We start from the raw sequence: 21,252 nt of genomic DNA on the forward strand, positions 1-21,252 counted from the left end.
TTAATTACTTTAGTGACAATTAGAAAAATATTTCAGCTCTTATTCATGACTCCCTGCAAAAGGTTTTAGGAGTTTAGTAGTAGTGGTATAGCACACCACGAGCCCAACGAATTATTTCTTGTTTGAATTAGTAGATTTTAAACGTCTTGGTTTGACTTCAAAAGTAAGAATTCACTGCAACTTTAGTGTTAGTACAGCAATCAAATATAAATGAGCTAACAACAACCAAAAAGCGTCATTTTCTCCTAATGAATTAAAGTGATGATAAACTTTAAAAGTATACCCAAACCTAAGTTGAAACATGGTTGTTTTGGGGAATATTAATGTTAGACATGTGGGTCCAGGGCCCGTGCCGCACAGTGTTTTTAATGAGGTGATAGGTATTGAACTTGACATCTAATCCCCACCCTGCCCCACGTAGTGTTAAGGGTTTCTCCCATTGTTTGTGAGGTTATCAGTGATTGTTTGTTATACAGTATAACATTTTTTTTTTTTTAACCCGGGGCAATTTGTTATAAGATGATGCTGATACAAGGCTTTCCTCTCGATCCTAAGCAGTTTTTGCCTCTATCACTGATGCAAGAGACGGTGGTTCACTGTCTGACTCACATGCGTTGCTCAGAGTCCAGGTTTGATCCTAAAGTTCCCCTCGGCAAGGGAAAAGTGGTTCCCTCTACTCTACACCTTAGCCAGTAAGACCAGACATGTAAGGTTGACAGTGAAGCAGGAGCGTGTGTGGTCTGCTGCGAGCTCACTAAAGTTACGCTTGGCGAAGCTCGAAAGCATGGGCTAAGAACAATAGGTCAGGACACAGTTGTTATCCATAAATGTAACCTGTTCCTTTGTTGTCCTCCCTCCACTTCAGTGGGCCCGCTGTCTGCGTGGGTCTGATTTGTGCCTGCCCACTTGCTGGTGTGAGGATGTTGAGACCATCCATGGCAGTTGAGAAGTGAAATTTAATAGGGTGGTGAATAATACCTGCTCGACTTAAATTCAGGAGCAGGGAGGGGCACCTGCACAAGCTTAGCATGGGAATGGGAGGTAGTTAAAAAGCGATGCTGTTGAAGACATACGGTCTGTTCTACCACCGTTGGAGGTTTAGTTTTCGGCCACACATGTTGAGGAATGTGGACGAGGCAGGGCGTGTCCAGAGGGAGCGATGGATGCCGTAGATGAGGCCTCGGGAGACCATGGTGTGAGAAACAGAACTGAGGATGTACAACGTGAAGATGAGAATTGTGGAGGCGAGGAGGCCACCAAAGCTTCCTTCCGGCACTCTTAGATGAGGGACTAAACTTGTCTGTGAGGGCAGCTGAGACCAACAGACGAAAGTTACAGAGAAGTTTCCAGCCCAGCATGAGGAAGCTCTTTCAAAGCCGTCAGCCCTCTCTGGAGAGCAGTGGGCTGGCTCACGAGGTAGAGAGTTCTTGGTCACTGAACATGTTTCGTGTATCAGCCAAATGATTGCTTAAAAACTCCTTCAGATCTGGACTGTGACTCCTAATCCATTAAATGCTCTTTCGAAGAGGGGCACGGAGGGAAATAGGAACAGGTTTTGTCTGAGCTGCTCAGGGACGGCATCTTCGTGTCTCTAATACCCTGGCACACAGTAAATGAGGGGTGCGTGCGAGAACTGAAAGTAAAAATTCGTTGGATGAAAATGTGTTTCAAGGCAGAATTTAAGGACAGCCTTACTTTACTGTTTATTTAAAACCAGACAGCCAGAAAAATGTTTGGCTTTAAATTCAGAGGTTTAAAAACTTGTCTTTAGCTTCCACTGCTTCCAAGAGTAAAAGCAAGATTAGAATCCATTTCTAACTTTTATCTCTGTGCCTTTTTGAAAAAAGTCCTAATTTAGTGCAAACTTTGAATAGGATCATAGGGCCAGTTCAAGGATATTTACTGTCCTAAACTAAACAAGAATCTTACTTAGGGAAGAGATGGCAAAGAGCAGAATTAGTGAAATTTTTTCTTGAAATGAGCATCTTTAATGAAGCTTTCATAAATCAAGGTTTTTGTTCGTTTTTAATAATGGAGGTAACTGTTTAGTGAGGATCATGATCGAGTTTGTAAGCAATTGTCATTTGTGCAGAAGTACCTAGGAGAGGCCATAGTGTTAGTTTTATTAAAATATTTTATGGCCTTCTCTACTTGGCAAATGCTTGTATGTGGATGCTTCTCCCTGAATCCATATAGTGGAATTGCCATTTTACAGGTGAAGAAATGGAGACAAGGTGCCGGCCTGGTGGCGTAGTGGTTAAGTATGCACACTCTGCTTCAGCAGCCCAGGGTTCACAGGTTTGGATCCCAGGCGCAGGCCCAGCACAGCTCATCAAGCCACGCTGTGGCAGTGTGCCACATAAAATAGAGGAAGATGGGCACAGATGTTAGCTCAGCAACAGTCTTCCTCAAGCAAAAAGAGAAAGTTTGGCAACAGATGTTAGCTCAGGGCCGATCTTCCTCACAAAAAAAGAAAAAGAAAGAAAGAAAGAAATGGAGACAAAACCAGAGTGACCTTGGGTGGGGGAGCTGGACTTGGCTCTGGGTCTCCTCCCCCTGATCCCCTGCTCTTTCCAGTGCACCCCTTGGTCTCCTCATGCGATTATCAGTTTGTACCAAATAAGACAGCCATCACGTGCATCAGTTAATTCAGGCCCGGTTTAGTGTTTTATTGTGTACATTACTCATACTCATTAGTAACCCCACACAAATTTGTAAATTTCCACAGGAATCTTTGAGTTCAACACCCTTTTCCCTGGGCTCAGTCAGTATTTACTTTGCTGATACTGCTAATCAAGGCATATGCTTTTAATTAAGCATATATTATATTACTATTATTCTACACAGGGAAAAATAAAACTGGCTCATTAAATAGCTAAATGTTCTCTCCAGAAATAGACATTTGTCCCTATATATGCCCGTTTACCTACTTCTAAATTGCCCCTCCCAAAGGCAATTTAAAATTTATACATTGTGAAAGTGGTCTCTGTGTAAGGTAAGTGATAGAAGTGTTTCAGACTGTAGCGCAAGTACTCAGAAAATACTTGTTCCAAGAATGAATGGTTTAGGGGTTTAGCAGATTACCAAGTTAAGAGAAACCTCTGAAATGTACTCATTGCTAGATGTACATGGAACATTAGGCTGGTGAAATCTTTCCTTTGGCTGTGAATGACATTCTGAACTTGACTACCCAAAGGCTAAAAGATTTTGGTTTCTTAGTCTATACATCTTAGGGTAGCTCACTCCTCATGGCTCTGGCCCTTGTTTACAGCTTATACACTTAGTGTACATACTTTTCTGAAGAGAGGAATGTATATTGACCATAACAAGATACATCGTTCTGCACCCATGTACACCTGCACAAGGATGTGTGCGCAAGTCCAGACATGTAAGCAAAACTAGTAGTACCTGTCATTAGAGTTCAGTTCATTACACCCAGGACTACTTTCCCTTTCTGGGTGAGGTCCCTGATGTCGTCTTTGCCTTTGTCTGGGGAAATTGCCACAGGTTCGGAGTGAGCCGCAGATCCCCAGCCTCCATTGACAGGCAGAACACCCAGTCAGATATTGGTGGCAGCGGAAAATCCACACCCAGCTGGCAAAGAAGTGAAGATAGCATTGCCGACCAGATGGGTAAGTAACTAATTTCTACAAAAAGCAAGTTGCTTTTATCCCAAGGTGACTTTGGCCACTTCTTGATGTCATTAAAACATTCGGTTATATAATACAGCCCTGGTTAATAAATGTGAGTGAGAGTTCAGTCTCGGTTAGATTATGTGTAAATAAAAGCGACATGTAAGACCCGAGAGAAAAGTCAAGGAATTCTAACTGACCCCGAATTTCAAAACAGAAAGGACCTAGGAATTATTTTCAGCACCGGGATTCAAATGCCAGACTTCCAAACCACATGTGTCCTAAGTACCTCCCTCCCCCTTGTGTGTTTGTCTGTTTTTGCCTAGGATAAGTGCCCTGAGAGATTCCTTGATATTCTTAATGTCAAGTAGAAAAAAAGGAAACTATGTGCAAAGTGGGCAAGAGGTACAGTTGTTGTTGAGTCCCGTCTGTAGCTTGGTCAGATCTCTCTCCTCCTCAGATGCAGCCCCCAGCCCCCAGCCCCGCCCTCACCCCCGTCTGCTCTTAAGCTGTCAGCTGAGGACATGTCTTCGCAGCATGAAACAGCTGGGTGGGAAAGGCTTGCATTAGTGAGCCTTCGTTTGGGTTTCTGGCACGCCGCTCGCTCGCTCTCTCTTTCTGAGCAGTTGTTCTCCTACGACACTAGTTGATACAGTAAAGTTTTCCCATGAAACAAGATTAAGTTTCAACACAGCAGCATCAACACAGTTGATTTAGTATTAACACAGTTGATACAACAGGGACCTGAATATAGACTGTTATGGGGGTTCCCCCCCCCATTTATCTTATTTTTGGTAGTATTACCATCAATATGGGATAAAAAGAAGCAATTTTCAGGGCTGAGAAAGATAAACTTTTAAGGCAAAGACCCATCTTTTTATCTTCTCTGCAAACGCCTTGTTTTATTGTGTTTTAATGACTGTGCCCATGTAGCTGTACTACCCGTGCACGTAGGAGGGAGTGGAGATGCGTTCAGCTAAGCCAGTAGTTGAGGAAGAGAAATTTAATTCTTAGCTTCTGAAGATATGCTTTGTTCCAGCAACTTCAGTGAGATGTGCCTTGTTATTGAAGCCATCTGTCATTCTCTTACTCCCATCCCACCCACCCCAACACAAAAAACCTGAGCATATTCGGATCTGCTGTTCTGCTCCTGACAGAATGTTTTTAATCCCATATGTTTTGATACTGTTGAGATGGTAACGACACATGTGCAAAGGATCCCTTCTTCAGCATGACTTTGGCAGCTTTTTTTGGCTCCTAGTGCAGGCTTTGAGCAAAGCTGCCAGCAAGCCCTTTGTGCGGTGTTCAGTGTCACACTTCCCACTCATGTGAAGTCACTCGGGGAATGAAAAGGGATCCTGGGACTGGAAAGGGTAATTATAAGGTTCGTCCTAGACTGTATTCATTCTTTCACATAAGCCCTCCTCTAGTCTTTTTTTCCTCGCATCCACTTTAGTTTAGTGGCATCCCACTCTTAATAGATAAGACTCTGAAATTAATATCAGTGAATCTTTTTAACACATTTGTTCATCCTTTTAGTAAGGTGTACCTTTTTTTTTTTCCTTAATAAGATACCCCTAGAACCTTCCAGAGAAACCTTTTTTACCAAGTGGTGGCTTTTCTCTATCTAAAATCTAAGGCTTCAAATAAAAAGTTAACTTTTTATTTATAAAAATAAATTTTTATAATTTTGACATTCTAGCATTTTAGAATAACCCAGACTTTTCTAGTTGGCATATCAGAATCTGGGGCTTAGTTGGTATAAATCACGCTAGGGAGAAATCAAGAAAAATCATTGTTATATTCTCATGACTGAGTACACTCTATCGAGTGTATAAAGGGCTGCCCTTTGTGCACTCATTTTGTAAGAACAAAATTCCCTAATGACATGCAGGTCACTGGTTGAAAATGTTGAGAGATTCTTATTTGTTAGCCAGACCCACTTGTCTTTGTACATCCGTCCGTTATAAACTGGTACCCCAGTGGAGACGAGGAATTTAGCTGCTTAATTGGCTCACTCATCTCAGTGGATGTCGGTTTTTCTGCCTCTCTACTTTTGGAAATGGTTGAGAGAGTCAGAGTCTGTTGCCCAGTCCTTTACGTGTTAGGAATGGTGTCGCAGAAGTCCAGAATTGTTGCTGTTAGCCGTAGGTGTGTTAAAGAAGCTAGATCGCTTACCCGTCACCTTTGGAACCCCATCTTGAACGCCAGCTTGGAGTCCAAAAGGAAGCAATTGTTTTAAGTAAACTAGTTGCTGTGTGTCTTTTCTGTTGTGCTTAGCTTACAGTTATAGAGGACCTCAGGATTTCAATTCTTTTGTCCTCGAGCAGCATGAATATACAGGTAAAATATTTCCAAAGTGTCATGGTAAGTAACACGTGATTGCATCCATGCCTGTCCAGGTAACGTAGACCAAGCTAGGTTAGCCACACTTCGCAATGAATGAATTTCATAAATTTAATCCATATATTCTAGACTTTCCCGCCCAAACCAAAAGTTGATTCCTAACTCTGCCGCGTTGTTCATGGCCTTTGATTTGGTGGTACTTGGCTATGCTAATGTGTATGATGTGACACGTTGTCACCATCTGCAAGCTTTATCCATCAGCCACTTAGTTTCTGACATGCTGCCTATCGTGTGAACTCTCAACAAGCTTATTGCTGAAATTCAGAGTTCGCTGGTCAGTGACCTGAGAGATGCAGTGGCAAGCCGTCTTCATTTGTCAACATGTGCTTGGATCTATTTGGTGCCTGCACCATAACGTCTTGTGCTATATTCCAGAGCCAACATGCCATCTCCCAGCAGTATCAAAGGTACTGCCAGCTTTCCGAGAGAGCCCCAGTGGGAGATTAATGCGTCAGGATCCAGTGGTTCATTTGTCTCCAAACAAACAAGGGCATGTAAGTTAATTGTAAAATAATAAAAATAATAGGTTCCTAGCAATGTGCTTTCCTTACGATGTGAAAATGGTGTAGGTCTGCTCTGCTCTTTCTTCCTCGTGGTCCAAGAGGAAGTCGTCCGGGCAGAGGCAGGCCTCTGCTGCCAGTGGCCCTAAGGTCGCTTTGAGATAAATCGAAATTCCTCATGGGTATGTACCTGCTACCCCCACAGATCTCGATGGAAGGTGTTGTAATCCAGTCACAAACAATCCTAAAATGATAGGAATGGAAATGTGCTAGAAGTGGGTTTTATTGGTTTACACAGTTGTAACCATGAGATATGGTTGGAGCATCAGTCAAGGGGACAGACAGCTGCCTGAGGACCCTGCCTCCTGTGTCTCCTGTCTTCCATAGCGATACACAGTTTTGTCCTTTTACCGTAGTAACATGCAATTCTTTATCACTTACAGCTAGAATTGGGAATTTAAGAGATTATCATTTCCTCCCCCTTTAAATGAAGTTGATGTCCTTGGTCTGTCTATACACTAGAATGTGTATTTATAGTTATGTCATTCTGTAGGATGAGGAAATGCTGTATTTCATGTTTACTACTTTATAAGATGCTCAGAGAACTTTTAATGGGAGGGCTCATGTAGATTTTGCTGTAGGGAAATGAATATTGAAGCTAAAAGAAGGAGAGGACATGCTCACATGTGTAAGCTAGCACCCTGTACTAGGCTGTGTGGAGAGATCTGCCGATGAAATGTGATGTTCTAAATGATAGGTTATCCCAGATCTGTGAGTTTCCCATCTTTCGTTAATAACTTTTATATTGATTACATGGTAAAATAATATTTTGGACAGGTTGGGTTAGATAAGCTATATTCTTCAAGTCAATTTCACCTGTTTCTTTTTACTTTTTAGAACCTGGCTACTAGAATATTTAAAATGACAATGTGGTTCACATTGTATTTCTATAGAAACCTATTATGTACTTTACACCCCAGCACATCTGAGTGTGGACTAGCCACATTTAAAGTGCTGAATAGCCACCCGTGACTAGGGGCTGTCAGATTCTCCAGCACAGGTACAGAGCTGAAGACGTTCTGCCCTACAAATAGGAGAAATGAGTGAAGGCTTTATACCGCACAAGTTGTTACTGAGAGAAACTTGAGTAGCGTCCCTACAGTAATGGGCTCGATTGTTTTTAAGGAGAAGAGATGCTTTGCTTTGGGGTGAAACTGGAGTGTCCCCCTCCTGTCCCGTACCTACAGCCAGTGAGGAGCATGTTCTGTCCTCAGCCGGGAGACAGATGGACAGACAGACACACACACACGCAATTCCTTCTCTCTTTTTTCTCTTACTCTCCACCGAGTATCTGGACTTCCTGCATCCATCTAATTTAAAATATTATTTTATCCAGAAATCTTACTTCTTTGGTAAACTATAAAACTAAGCAACTAAGCCCCTGTGTAGAAAGGGTTCTATACACAATTTTTTAATTGAGATATAATTTACATACCATAATATTCACCCATTTAAAGTGTACAATTAAGTGGTTCTTAGTGTATTCACAGAGTTGTGCAATCAGCACCTTGATCTAATTCCAGAACATTTTCATCACCCCAAAAAGAAACCCTGTGTCTTTAGGCAGTTACCCCAACTCTTTTCATCCCCTCCAAGCCCTTGATAACCACTAATCCACTTTCTGTCCCTATGGATTCCCTATTCTGGACCTTTCATATGAATGGAAAATCATACAATGTGTGGCCTTTTGTGTCTGTCTTCTTTCACTTAGCATACGGTTTTTAAATTTCATCCATGTTGTAGCATGTATCAGTACTTCATTTCTTTTCATGACTGAATAATATTCCGTTGTATGGACATACCACATTTTTATCCATTCATCAATTGATGGACATTTGAGTTGTTTCTACTTTTTGGCTATTCTCAATAACGCTGCCATAAGATTCATGTGGAAGTTTTTGTGTGAATGTGTTTTCATTTCTCTCAGGTATATACCAAGAGTGGAATTGCAACTGTTTTCTCACAGCAACTGCCCACTTTACATTCCTTCCAACAGTGCCAACCATCGTTATTGTCTGCCTTTTTCGTTAGAGCCATCCTAGTGTGTGTGAAGTGTTACCTCATTATGGTTTTGATTTGCCTTTCCCTACTGACTAATGATATTGAGCATCTTTTCATGTACTTGTTGCCCACTTGTATATCTTCTTTGAAGAAAGGTCTATCCAAATCCTTTGCCCATTTTTTAAAAGGGTTATTTGAAGTGCAAGAGTTTTTGATTTTGATGAAGTCCAATTTATCTATTTTTTCTTTTATTTTTGGGGCTTTGGTGTCATATCTAAGAAACCATTGCATAATCCAAAGTCCCGAAGTTACCTACTTATGTTTTCCTCTAAGAGTTTTATAGGTTAGCTCTTACATTGAGGTCTTTGATCTTTTCTAGTTTATTTTTCTATGTGATGAGGATCCAACTTCTTTTTTGCATGTGGATATTCAGCTGTCCCAGCACCATTTGTTGAAAAGACTATTTTTCCCCCACTGAATTACCTTGGCACCTCTGTATAAATTTTACCTCTAAGCACTCCTGAGAAAGCTGTCTGCTAAGTCGATGCTAATTGGGGAGGAAAAGGAGATCTCTTTAGGAGTGTCTGACATTAGCCTCCTATTTACTCTGAGTAGTAGGACTTTTCTAGTTATAAGCCTTTTGGAAGTGTCATTTCCTTTCTATTTTAAGATTAAGATATTAAAATGTCTAACAGTTTAGATTCTTTTTCTGATGAAAATTATCTCAATACTGTTAATACTTTAGCATAAGTCAAATAATGAAAAATGGACTCTAAAAGAAACCATTTCCAGCGCTCTCTGCCATGGACACGTCTGAGTGGGTTTTTGCAGGTACCTCCTGTCTTGCTTTGGTTTGTCATCATGGGAATTTTTGTGCCTTGAGACCCCCGTAACTAAACACATTTCACAGGACCCTTCCCCTCTTATTTTTCTCTGGTGTTTAAGAAGCAAACCTGCCCCTAAGTCAGTCCTGCTTCCCTTGCAGTCTGACAGCCACTACTCGAGCCACTCCAGCAGCAACACCCTCTCCAGCAACGCATCGAGTGCCCACAGTGACGAGAAATGGTACGACGGGGACCGCACAGAATCCGAACTCAACAGCTACAACTACCTGCAAGGCACCTCTGCTGACAGCGGCATCGACACCACCTCCTATGGCCCCAGCCACGGCAGCACGGCCTCCCTGGGGGCTGCCACGTCGTCACCTCGCTCAGGGCCAGGCAAGGAGAAAGTGGCACCCCTGTGGCACAGTTCCAGTGAAGTGATCTCCATGGCGGATCGGACTTTAGAGACAGACGGCCACGGCATGGACCGGAAAGCAGAGTCCTCCCTGAGCTTGGACATCCACAGCAAGAGCCAGGCCGGCTCAAACCCTCTGACCAGGGAGAACAGCACTTTCAGTATAAATGACGCTGCTTCTCACTCGAGGTAACCGCCCCTTCCTGCTGCCGCTCCCCTTCCAGCCCAGGCCCACAGCGACCTTTCTGCCACATCCCACTTTAATATGCTCAGTAGTGTATAAAGAAAGGGGGTCTTTCATGCAGTGACAGTTGCTTATATATATTTAGTGCCCACTAAAATACTTTATTCCTACAATCCTGATGCATTATTTTTTTTTTGAAGATTTTATTTTTTCCTTTTTTCTCCCCAAAGACCCCAGTACATATTGTATATTCTTTGTTGTGGGTGCTTCTAGTTGTGGCATGTGGGACACCGCCTCAGCGTGACTTGATGAGCAGTGCCATGTCCGCGCCCAGGATTCGAACCAATGAAACACTGGGCTGCCTACAGCGGAGTGCGCGAGCTTAACCACTCGGCCACAGGGCCAGCCCCCTTGATGCATTATTTTAAACTATGAGAAAAGTTTGCAAATTTATTCTTTGTAAAATTGTATTTGATTTTATGAAAGCTTTCCTAACACATACCAGAATTAGAAAAGAATTTTATAATTTTGGCTTTCAGCTAGTGATAGAGAATATACAGTGGGACAGTCTTTTGAAGACATTAAAAGGAGAGCTTGGCCATCTTTTTAAAAGAAAAGGCTCTTTTCTAAGACTAACGTGTCATTGTTGATGATGCTATACCCTTCCTTTACGCTGCCTCTCTATCAGAAAGCTTCATTTACCCAGGGTCTGCATGGAATTTTTTTTCAGTAGTTGGCTCCTGACAGTGATGTGTTGAAGGGGGGTGGTATCCAACAGAAAAGTGGAGCTAAAGTTAGATACATCCCATCCACCTTTCAGGATAGAAAAGTGCGCATTCCCGTGTCCTTGGAGATCACTCTGATAGGCAAAATAAATATATTTTTTATTTCCTCTTTTGGATTGAGCCTAAATCCAAAGTATGACAAGATTCTTCCTTTTAGGGGAAACATTCCATCACTGTCTTTTTGCGCCTGTTGATCTCTGAATGTTTCTCCTTTAACCTTTTACTGTTGTCAGTCGCTGATCAGCTTGCGTGACAGCATCTAACCTCACTGTCGTCTGGCCCCGCTATTATTATGCCCTAAAGAAAAATAGCAGAGAAGCTGAATTTAGTTGTACTTTTCAAATGGGAATCCAGGCACATAATCTGTCAGTAAACCCAGATAATCTAAATGAGAGGGGATCTCCGCTACCTAATTTGGATTGGTTTGACTTGATCAGTTAAATATTCAGTTCTCTCGTTGTCTCTGTATTGTTACTGATAAGATTCTTGAGCTTCCCATCTTTTAAAATTCCAGGTTGGCCCCGTGGTATGAAGCATTTCACAAGTTTTGTTTTTGTTTACCACTAGCGCATTGCAGTAATAAAGGGTGATTGTGACAGGTCTGGAAACTACTCAGCCCCCAGACGAAAAGGCAATTGGGAAAGAAGTCTCGGTATTCTTGAGTTCAGGCACCTAGTTACCTTCCACAATTCAGAAAATAGAATGTCTGATGCAAGCGGGTTAAGGAAGTGTTTGGAAAAGTAGAACAGGAAGCTGGACGTCAAATACCATAATAAGAAAATATGGTCACAGAATCACATGACACAGAATTATGACATGTGCTTGCTGTTTTGGGCATGCTCCACCATCTCGTCAACTCTAGCTTGTGCATTGACTTAGAATATTTTTCCCAAATGGTTTCTCTGCGGTTTCTAGGTTTAGCTTGACCCCTATCTCTGTGGTGTTCAGTCCTTCATCTTGAAAGGAGCATGTCTTTTTAAGAATGATATTCCATCTGGGGATGTCTCTCTGGTCTAATTTGATGGCAGGAGAAAGTCAGTTATAGAGCTCCTGTCTAGAATGGCATCACCATGGAGTAAGGGTGAAAGGGCTGGGCCTCTGAACACAAAGCACAAAATGTCAGCTGTGCCATCTAACAAATCTGACAAATCCCGGGGGATCTACAAAGTCCCCCCCTGAAAAGTGGGCACCTGGGCTTGCATTATCTGATTGTGCTGACTGAGGCTGCCTGAAGGCCTCAAAGGATTATCCAAATTTTCTCCTTCAAACTGACCATGCAGAAATCATTTCCATCATCCTTTAGAAATAACTCTTCTGCTGAAAGTCAAACTTACTAGAGAAGAGAAGAATGTGGCCTTTCAGGGAGGGTGGCAGGGCGTCCCACCCACTGACAGCCTGAGTCACAGCCATTTCTAGACTCTGGTAACCGGGGATGCTTTGTGACTTCAGGCTGTTGATCTTGGCAGAGTGAGCTGGGCAATCCGAGCTTTAGCAGACTTCCCTTTCTGGAGGAAAGGGGGACTTAGCCACCAAATGCACATTGCTGGAGAAACCAAAATCACTGCAAATTAGAGTGTTTGTGTCCTCACAAGACAGGAACAGCAATTAATGTGGAGATCTCTTGACAGTGCATAAAAGAGCTTGTACCTGGGACTTGGTGACAAAATCTAAATTACAGTGATTAAGTTCCACTGTGTATTTCTGGCTGGGCTGTGTTCCTACTCCCTCTGTCCTGCAGTCTCCCTGTAGATGACTGTGCAGGTTTTTTGCGCCAACCCGTGAGAACTGCATTAGTGTAGGTTGGTAATTACAAGGGGTTGTTATATTCGAATGTCATTAAGAGAAGCCATATACACTGATAACTTTCTATAGTTACATGTGTTTTCTATGAGGTTTGGAAATTTAGGGAGAAATTTTTATTTTTTATGTTTTTGTAATGGCTGTTTCACTTTCAGGTCTTAAACCACTCAAAAAATGATTTGTGGCAAGCATAGGAGAGATGAAGATAGTTCCAATTCATAGTCTTACCAGCTGCGGTCCTTTTTTCTTAGAGTCCTGGTCTTAGCAGTAGGCAGTGCCAGTTTGTGTGGTGACCACAGAGCTCCTTAGTTAGCATACAGAGCCCTAGGCCCCTAACCAATGGTACTGCTGATGGCCGAACTAGATTTAAGAGCACACGTTAGAAAGCTAAAAACCCCACCACATATTTGCACATACACCTCTCTTCTCTAACAGCCTGACCTGACCTGTTTGAGTGTCCAGACTTCTGCACCCACCCTCGTTAGCCAGCCATTCTGCTTTGAACTCTTGCTTCCCATACACCCCCACAGCCCTGTAGCCAATTAGTACTCACTTATGTGATCAGATTTTTCCTGCCATCAGGTATGAGAGGATGTCTCACCCAACTGTTCATCCTAAGCAGTTTTGCATAGAGTGTGCCAGCATGGGTATAACGGATAGGTGCTCAACACACCAACATAACAGATGGTTGCTCAATAAATTTTGATGAACAAACAGGAATAACTTCTTCCTAATAGTCCCACTTTTTGCTTGGTGACCCATGGCGCCTACTAATAAACTGAATCAAAAATAACATCAATCCTCAACTCCTGCCTCCTTGAAAACACTGCTACATCTCAAGGCTTATTGGATGGAAGTGTCAGTGTTTGCAAAAGCTGTCATACTTTTCTGTATAGGTGTTTGTATGAAACATAAAGTCCTTGTATGGCATGAACTTTTAGTAAAGTCATTTCTGTATAACATTTTGTAAAATCTGCAAAATATTACAAGGAAGGACTTTATAACAGCTTATATGCAAATATCAATCAGTATCTGGATGTAAGTTGGTTAGTGCCTGACATTCCCTAGAGGGGCTGATTAAAGGCCAGGGAAAATGCCTGCCCACCGTTGTCAGTGCAGTTCAGTTTCATGAATGTGCTTTTTCTGGTTGACCTAATAAATTAACTGATCGTGCCAGAAAAGCTGTGTGTTTCTTGAGAGTAGAGGTAAAGAAGGGCTTCTTAGATTTGGTTTACCTTGGACATTAAGGCATGCCTCAGGCTGCCCAAGCATCCTGGGCTGTGCCTGTGGGCGTACCATCGCTGGTGTGTTTCAGTTTTGTTCTCTGCCCCTTTATCTGTAACATTCCCTTCCAAATCTCCCTAGAATTTTTTTTAACTATTAATAATTAATTGCCTCTCTTCTTCATTTTTTTCTTAAGGTGAGAATATTATTTTTCTAAGTTTTATGGACTAATTCCGAATTTGAAAGTGCGGCCTCTTAAATGACAAACCTAGGACTTCTCTTCAACGTGCGGTTAGCTCTACCTGCCTTACGTTTACCGATTGTTTTCACTAGTAATTTTTGCTTTGTGCTCCTGCATGCAGTGAATATTCAGGATTCTGTTTTATTTTGCTTTTATCCAGCAGAACTTCAGGTCATCTGGCCTAAGCTATCTTGCCCCGTTTCTTCCAGCTTATGAGAGTGGGTGATTATTTTATCCAGAACTTTAGTGATGTTCAGCTAACTTCAAAGACTGAAAAACAGAAGTACTATGGTTGAATTTCAAGTGAACGTTGAGAAAATGAGACCTCTGTCAAGCCACAGATGTCAGATTGCTTAATGCAGAGCTTACCAACAAAAAGTTTATCATTATTTTGTTGTTCTGTGAAGTGACTAATCATTCATCCAGTCAATATGGAAAGCCAAATTCTCCAAATGCCATTAAATCATAAGACCAAAAGGAGTTCTGAAAGGACAGAGTCCATTCCTTGTCGTATTTAAGCAATCCTACCAGGAGGAGAATTTATCCAATTGCTTAAAAAAAAGGGAAGTGGGGAGAATAATTTCAAGAAGATTCTACAACCATTCTGAGTACTTAAGTCCTCTCCCTCTTCAAAATTTTGTCCCATCTCTACCTAGCTGAGATCCCTCTAGCTGCCCCTTAAATATACAACTAAGAGAGAAGAGATGGTTTTTCTGAGCTGAGTCTTTTATAAACATGAAGATTTTTGAAGTCTTAAGACTGTGAAATTTGTAGACACCAACAAGAGGCCATTGAAAACAATTTAAAAAAAAAAAAAGAAATTTTCCTTCCACCTCCAGGCAAGTTGCGAGAGAAACGGAGGGAAATAGGTTTGAATCCTGAGATCCTGGTCAAGTCTCAGTTCCACCGTTGACCAGCCATGTGGCCTCTGCTCAGTCACGCCATTTCACTGAGCTTGTCTCTGATCTGTAATCTGATAATACCTGGGCCCCTTACTAATTGTTGTTTTTATATGTTTGTTGAGAATAAAAAAGCTTGTCAAATGAATTGCAAACTGTAAATGTCCTTTGAAGACAAAATGTTCTCTGTCGTTTCCTTTTTTAAGCTCTCCGTCACCCACTTTGATGCAGTCTTCCAGCGATTTTTCCTTCAACAAACATGTACCTCCCACAACTCCTGTAACTCTCCTTTGTGTGTTTCACTCTATAGTCATATTTTTGCTTTCCTGCTTTGTTTTCTATATCCTTTTTAATGCCAAACCTTGACATGACACTCAGCTAATGCCTAAAAGATGGTAATATTCATAATTATCTTGTTAGCTCTCTATTAACTAGCTCAGCATTGCAGACTCACTCAGCTTGTGGTCCACAGTGCCCCTGAGGCCTCTTCTGTTGCGTATGCCTAGCCACTCATTTCCCTATGCTTTATGTATAGTGTGCCCTTGTACTTATTAAATATCTCTGTCTTAGAGATGAACAGTCTTCTTTACTGCAATCACTTGGATATCCCTTTGCCAGCTTAATAATTCCTACTCCACTGTTTCTTTTCCCCTCAATCCTTTAGAATTAGCATCTCCTGAAGCCCTCCGAAATTGTAGAGCCCAGTACTGAGCAGAGTTGGCTAATGCTGAACACAGTGGGAGGAGTCCTCCTTAATCATTATCTGTCACCCAGAGGCCTATTTATGTTATCTGTACAAGTAATCACAGGAAACCCGATCAGCTCCCCTCCCCTTGGTTTCAGGCCAACATTCAGCCTGTGTGCAGATTTTGCCACAGCCATTTGACAGGTGACTAATTGCTGCTCTCCCCTCCGGAAAATATCATCCTTAGCGGGCCAGCCTGTCTAAAATCCATCCCTCCATGTCGTGCCCGGACCATAGATGACTCCAAGTGTTTCCTTCGGCAGCTTTCAGCAGCAGAGGGTGGTTGGCAGGGGTTTTCCACAGGAGGTGGTGGCCTTTGTGACAATGCACAAATTCAGAACAGTGTTCCAGGCCCTCCTAGCTTCAGCACTTGGGGCTTTGACTCATAACCTCCAGGCTGCCCCATTCTGTATGGTTCATCGCTCTGCTGGGTCAGCTAACAGATGTAGCTCCTCCTTTGTGAAGTGGCACCCGCCGTGAGTAGCAGCCTTTTTGCAGACTGGTCACTTAGCCTCCTGTCCTGTAAAGTTTGACCACAGCTGGGAGTGTAAAATAACCAGGTTGCAGCACATTTGGTTCCTGGTTTCATTTGAGCATCAGGTCAGGATGAAAAGGTTGAACAGATCCAGACCGTCCCAGATGCTCAGTTACCCCGTTACCGCCTCTCCTCTTTTTCTGTGGGGTGTCATGTGTGTGTGTGTGTGTATCCTCTCTTCCTTTTCAAAATTCATGTCTGGGGGTGACCCAAACAAATTGAAGCTTGGTCCATTTTTAGGGTCCCTATAGTTTATATAGAAAATAAAGCTATGGTCTCTTCACATGGAATCCGGGAGCACCCTGACTCAGTTCTCAGTGTTTCCACTTTGGCCATCCTCGCAGTTAGACTCACTGTTTATGCAATGAGGAAAGTAGCAGATATTAGAGTTGTCCCTTTCTGACATATCTATTCCTGCTCTCTTTCTGTTCCATATTGTTGGCTCGTTACCTTCTTATGCACTTCTTGTGGAGAGTTCTAATTTGCCGTGGGTGAAACTGAATTGCAGCGTATTGAATTAACGTGAAATCTCTGGAATAATGGAACAACCCAGCCACACAATTCCCCTTTAAAAATAGGAAGCTAACAACTTCGTTTTAGTAGTTTTGTAATTAAAGCCACTTTAGAGATTCTCAGGGAGAAGTAGATGGGTGCACTTCCCTCCAGGTGGTTCAAGGCCAGCAGGGTTGATCAACTTTAAAAAGCCCCACCGACAGCTGGGCGCAGGGATGAAGCCACAAAGGAAAGAGGAGACAGCCCCTTTAGAGTGGGAGGAGTTGAGGGGCTAATGTAGCAGTTCTTAAACTCTAGGGAACTGGAGAATCCTCTGGGAGTTGGTTAAAATACATATTTCTGGGGCTCTAAGAGATCTGACATGTCCAAGGCATCTTCATTTACATCAACATCTGCAGATGGCCACAGTCCGTGGCTGGAGGAACACGGCTCCAATGACTTCACCTTCTTGATCTTGACAATATGAAGTCAGATTTTGACGAAGTCATAACAATATGAATAATTCAACGGGATTTGAGCAGCAGTTCTCAGTTGGTGTGTACACTTGGATTATCGCCAAAATACACAACCCAGGCACCACCCCAGCTCTATTAAATTAAAATCTTGGGATTAGGGCCCAAGAATGTGTTTTAAGAGTTCCCAGGTGACCCTCCTGTGCTCACTGAATTAGAAGCCAAGTGTACTCAAGGGCTCACCTCACTTAATGCTGGGAGTTTGTGTACAAAAAAAGGAAGACCTACCAAGGAATTATTTATTTGTTTTTTGCTTTCACCTTTGTTCTCTATTTAATTGTTAAATAGGACTGTCTTGATTATAACCATTAGTGAACAAAGGTGTGCTAGCATTTCACACCTGGGAGCTAGTCAGCCATCATGTTCACAGATAAAACCAATAATCAGGGTCTATGGTCTTATTTAACCAATTATTCTTTTAAGAATACACTTGTAAACAGAAGCATAATCTGTAGATTTAATTTCTTGCAATAAAAATAAAGCAACGTCCAGTTTCAAACACAGTATGAGTAAAATACACTATCTTCATGCGTAACTCTAAGTTATATTTAAAATAGATGAGTAATTTGTCATTTACTTGACAGTTTTGCTCATCAAATATTGGTGTCTACAGTGGCCAGGGACTGTTCTAGGCATGGAGAATACAGTAGTGAGCAAAACAGACAAACATTTCAGCCCTCATGGAGCTGACATTTAAATGGGGAGGGAGACTGTAAACAAGATAAAGAAGTTGAATATAGAGCGTGCTACATACATGCTCAAGAGAAACCCTTTGTGCAATAGATATTTACTGGGAGTCTGCTGTATTCTGGCATTGTTCGATGTACACAGATAAATCCCTGCCTTCAAGAGTCTATAATCTAGTACAAAAACTTATTGAATGCCTCTTGGGGAAATATTGATAGTAATGAAATTCATATAGGAAGGAAAGAGCTCCAAAAACTGTATATGCTGTATATATTGCTCTCTCCTTTGATGTTTCTAAGCCTTTTCTCTAACTTCCACTTTTATGCTGTATGTACATACATTGTGGCTAAAACCAGCATAGCTATTTTGTAAAAGAGGGATTTGTAAATTAACAGACAATGCAATTTACTTGCTATTCTCATGGCTAATTATTTCTCTTTGGACCAAGCATTTAGTCTTCTGAAAGCCCCAGAGTTTTGAATACCAATGTTATCATATCAAAATACTTGTTGCTGAGAAACGTATAAAATGTGGGCATTCAAATGTACCTCTGGTACAGTGGTTTGCAAAGTATGAGTCAGGGACCACAGTGTTAGAAGTGCAGATTCTTTTGCCTCCCCCTCACCCCACCCAACCTACACAATCAGAATCTCTGGGGTGGGGCCCTGCAATCTGTATTTTAACGTGCTGAACTGTGAGAACTGGCTCTAGTCATTCAAACACACTTTCACTCACTTGTGGGTACAATTCAGGGCAGACAGAGCAAGCATGTGATTATTCAAGGTGGGAGATGTGTGTGTGAGACCCTGATTCATTGTTTGGCACTTTACTGGAGTCTGCTCCAGACACTATCCACAGTTGAGGCTGGAAACATCTCCACCTCTGTGTTGTAAATGTGTATGAGGTAGGTATAGTCAGGTGAGAAAATCTGCAAACCAAAGATTAGATCTTGTCGCTAAGTAACTAACAAAGGGCCACAAACTGGTTGCATTGTTTCAAAGTATCCTGAAGGCTGCCCTCTTTACCGCTTCAAAACCTTCTGGGTGGATGAGCCCGGTGTTAACACATGTCACTGTTAACCAGGGCTCTGGTGTTACTTTCTTTCTCTCTGAGTTTTTCCGCCTCTTTTTTTTTTTTTTTTTTAATGATGATGACAGGGTCACAGATGTGCTTGCTTTTTTTTTTTTTGGTGAGGAGATTGGCCCTGAGCTAACATCTGTTGCCAATCTTCCTCTTTTTTTTTTTTCTCCCCAAAGCCCCAGTACATAGTTGTATATTCTAGTTGTAGGTCATTCTAGTTTCTCGATGTGGGATGCACCACAGCATGGCTTGATGAGCGGTGCCATGTCCTCGCCCAAGGTCTGAACCGGCGATCCCCGGGCCGCAGAAGCTGAGCATGTGAACTTAACCACTCAGCCACGGGGCCGGCCCTCCACCTCTTTATATGTCTTTCCCTGCTTCCTTTTTTCTTTTGGTTCAGCTTTCCTCTGGTAGTCTCTTTTCCATAACAGAGGTTTACTCTTATTTTGTTCTTACTGATTTAATATACTGCACTTAGGGAAGACCTTTGCATTCCCTTTTCTTAATTTTAAAAGCAAACAAATGAGATATTTATCAAGAGGTAAAAACTAAATGAAATTAAATTGCTTTTACATTTCGGTTGCCCTTTGAGGTTTTATGAGGGATTTTTTCCTTCACCTCCTCTCTAGCTAGAAAAATCTTGGGGAAAAAATTTGTTAGAGGGATTAGAGTATGGCTAGTCATTTTATTATTATTATATTTTCTGGTAAAGTTTGCGCCCAGTTCCTCCTTCTTAGTTACAAAAATAAAGGAGGTGGTTATATTTGGTCTGAAGTAGTAAGGCCCAATTAGTGTGGAAAACCCTCCAGATCCCCTTTCTGTGTCCTGTCTGTGCCCCCTCCGCCCCCATACCTCACCTGCTCTCTCCAATCTGTTGCAGAGCTTTGCAGACCGATAAGGACTTCTCCTTTCAGGTCATCTACTTTTGCTTTATTTTTGTGGGTGTGTTTCATTAAAGTATAGCGTGCATAAAGAAAAGGCACAGGTCGTGAGTGTACAATGGGATGAACTTGCACAGTGAACATACTCATGTAATTATACCCAGATCAAGATTTGGAACTTTCCCAGCATCCAGCTGCCCTCTCTCCCACATGCCTTCCCCAGTCACTCCCACCTCCTCCCAAGGTAAACATAATCCTGAATCCTAAAACCATAGACTCACTTTGCCTATTTTGGGGCTTTATGTAAATGGAATCATACCATATGTATTATTCTGTGTCTAGTGTCTTTAAGTCAGCCTTATGTTGGTGAGATTCATCTGTGTGTTGCAGGTAGCATTAGTTTATTTTCATTGCTGTATTATATTTATGTGTGAGAACACACCACAACTCATTTATCCACTCGACTGTTGATGAACATTTGTTGTGTTTCCAGTTCAGGGATATTACAGATTCGTGTGCGTGTCCTTTGGTCTATATGTTTGCATTTGTTTTGAGCATATACCTGGGAGTGGGATTGCTGCCTCATAGGATATCCACGCATTTAGCTTTTCACAGAGACTGAAGAGTTTGCCAAAGTGGCTGTAATGAGTAACACTCCCTCCAGCAGTGTATGAGGGTTCTAGTTGCTTCGCGTCCTTTCTAGCACTTAATATTGTTGGTCTTTTTAATTTTAGCCATTCTGGTGCGTGGGTAATAGGTCCCTCTTTGTGACTTTAATTTGCATGTACCTGGTAACTGATGATGTTGAGCACCAGAGTTTATTAGTCTTTTAGATAGCCTCTTTTGTGAAATTCCTTTTCAGATCTTTGGCCATTTTTCTATTGGGTTGTCTGTCTGGTTGATTTTTAGGAGTTCGTTAAATATTCTGGATAGGAACCCATTGGTGGATGTATGTTTGACGTATATTCTCCTACTCTGTGTCTTGATGAACAGACGTTCCTAATTTTAATGTGATTCAGTCCTTCCTTTTGATCCTATTAAAGAAACCTCTACCTCTATCAGAAAGCCCTTCTTCCATGGTATAGTCCAGAATCTTTAGGCCTACATTTAAATATACAATCCACCTGGAGTTGATTTTTATGTAAAGTTTGAGGTGGGAGTTCAGTGTTTATTTTCATCTGTATGTATTATCCCAGGACCATTAGGGTTTTGTTTTCTTGTTATATTTTGATTTTTGCTTAGTTTTTTGTAATAAACTTTTTTATTTTAGAAGACTTTTCAATATACAGAAAAGTTGCAGAGACAGTACAGAGAATTCCCATATACCC

The 21,252-nt window shown here is 41.8% G+C and overlaps 1 protein-coding gene across 49 annotated transcripts in view; it reads left to right on the forward strand.

Annotated features, from left to right (window-relative positions):
• The window catches only part of SIPA1L1 (signal induced proliferation associated 1 like 1), a 359,658-nt gene that overhangs the window by 314,159 nt on the left and 24,247 nt on the right, over positions 1 to 21,252 (forward strand). For 25 of the 49 annotated variants that reach the window (XM_070249967.1, XM_070249988.1, XM_070249976.1 and 22 more), the window contains 3 exons: positions 3,508 to 3,632; positions 6,414 to 6,532; positions 9,585 to 10,027. In XM_070249967.1, coding sequence (XP_070106068.1) covers positions 3,508 to 3,632; positions 6,414 to 6,532; positions 9,585 to 10,027 — 687 coding nt within the window. Of the gene's footprint in view, positions 1 to 3,507; positions 3,633 to 5,912; positions 5,976 to 6,413; positions 6,533 to 9,584; positions 10,028 to 21,252 lie in introns of all 49 variants that reach the window. The other 24 variants (XM_023628022.2, XM_070249984.1, XM_070249962.1 and 21 more) reach the window with 1 other exon arrangement.

This window comes from Equus caballus, chromosome 24, assembly GCF_041296265.1.
Source record: "Equus caballus isolate H_3958 breed thoroughbred chromosome 24, TB-T2T, whole genome shotgun sequence".
NCBI classification, from domain to species: domain Eukaryota; kingdom Metazoa; phylum Chordata; class Mammalia; order Perissodactyla; family Equidae; genus Equus; species Equus caballus.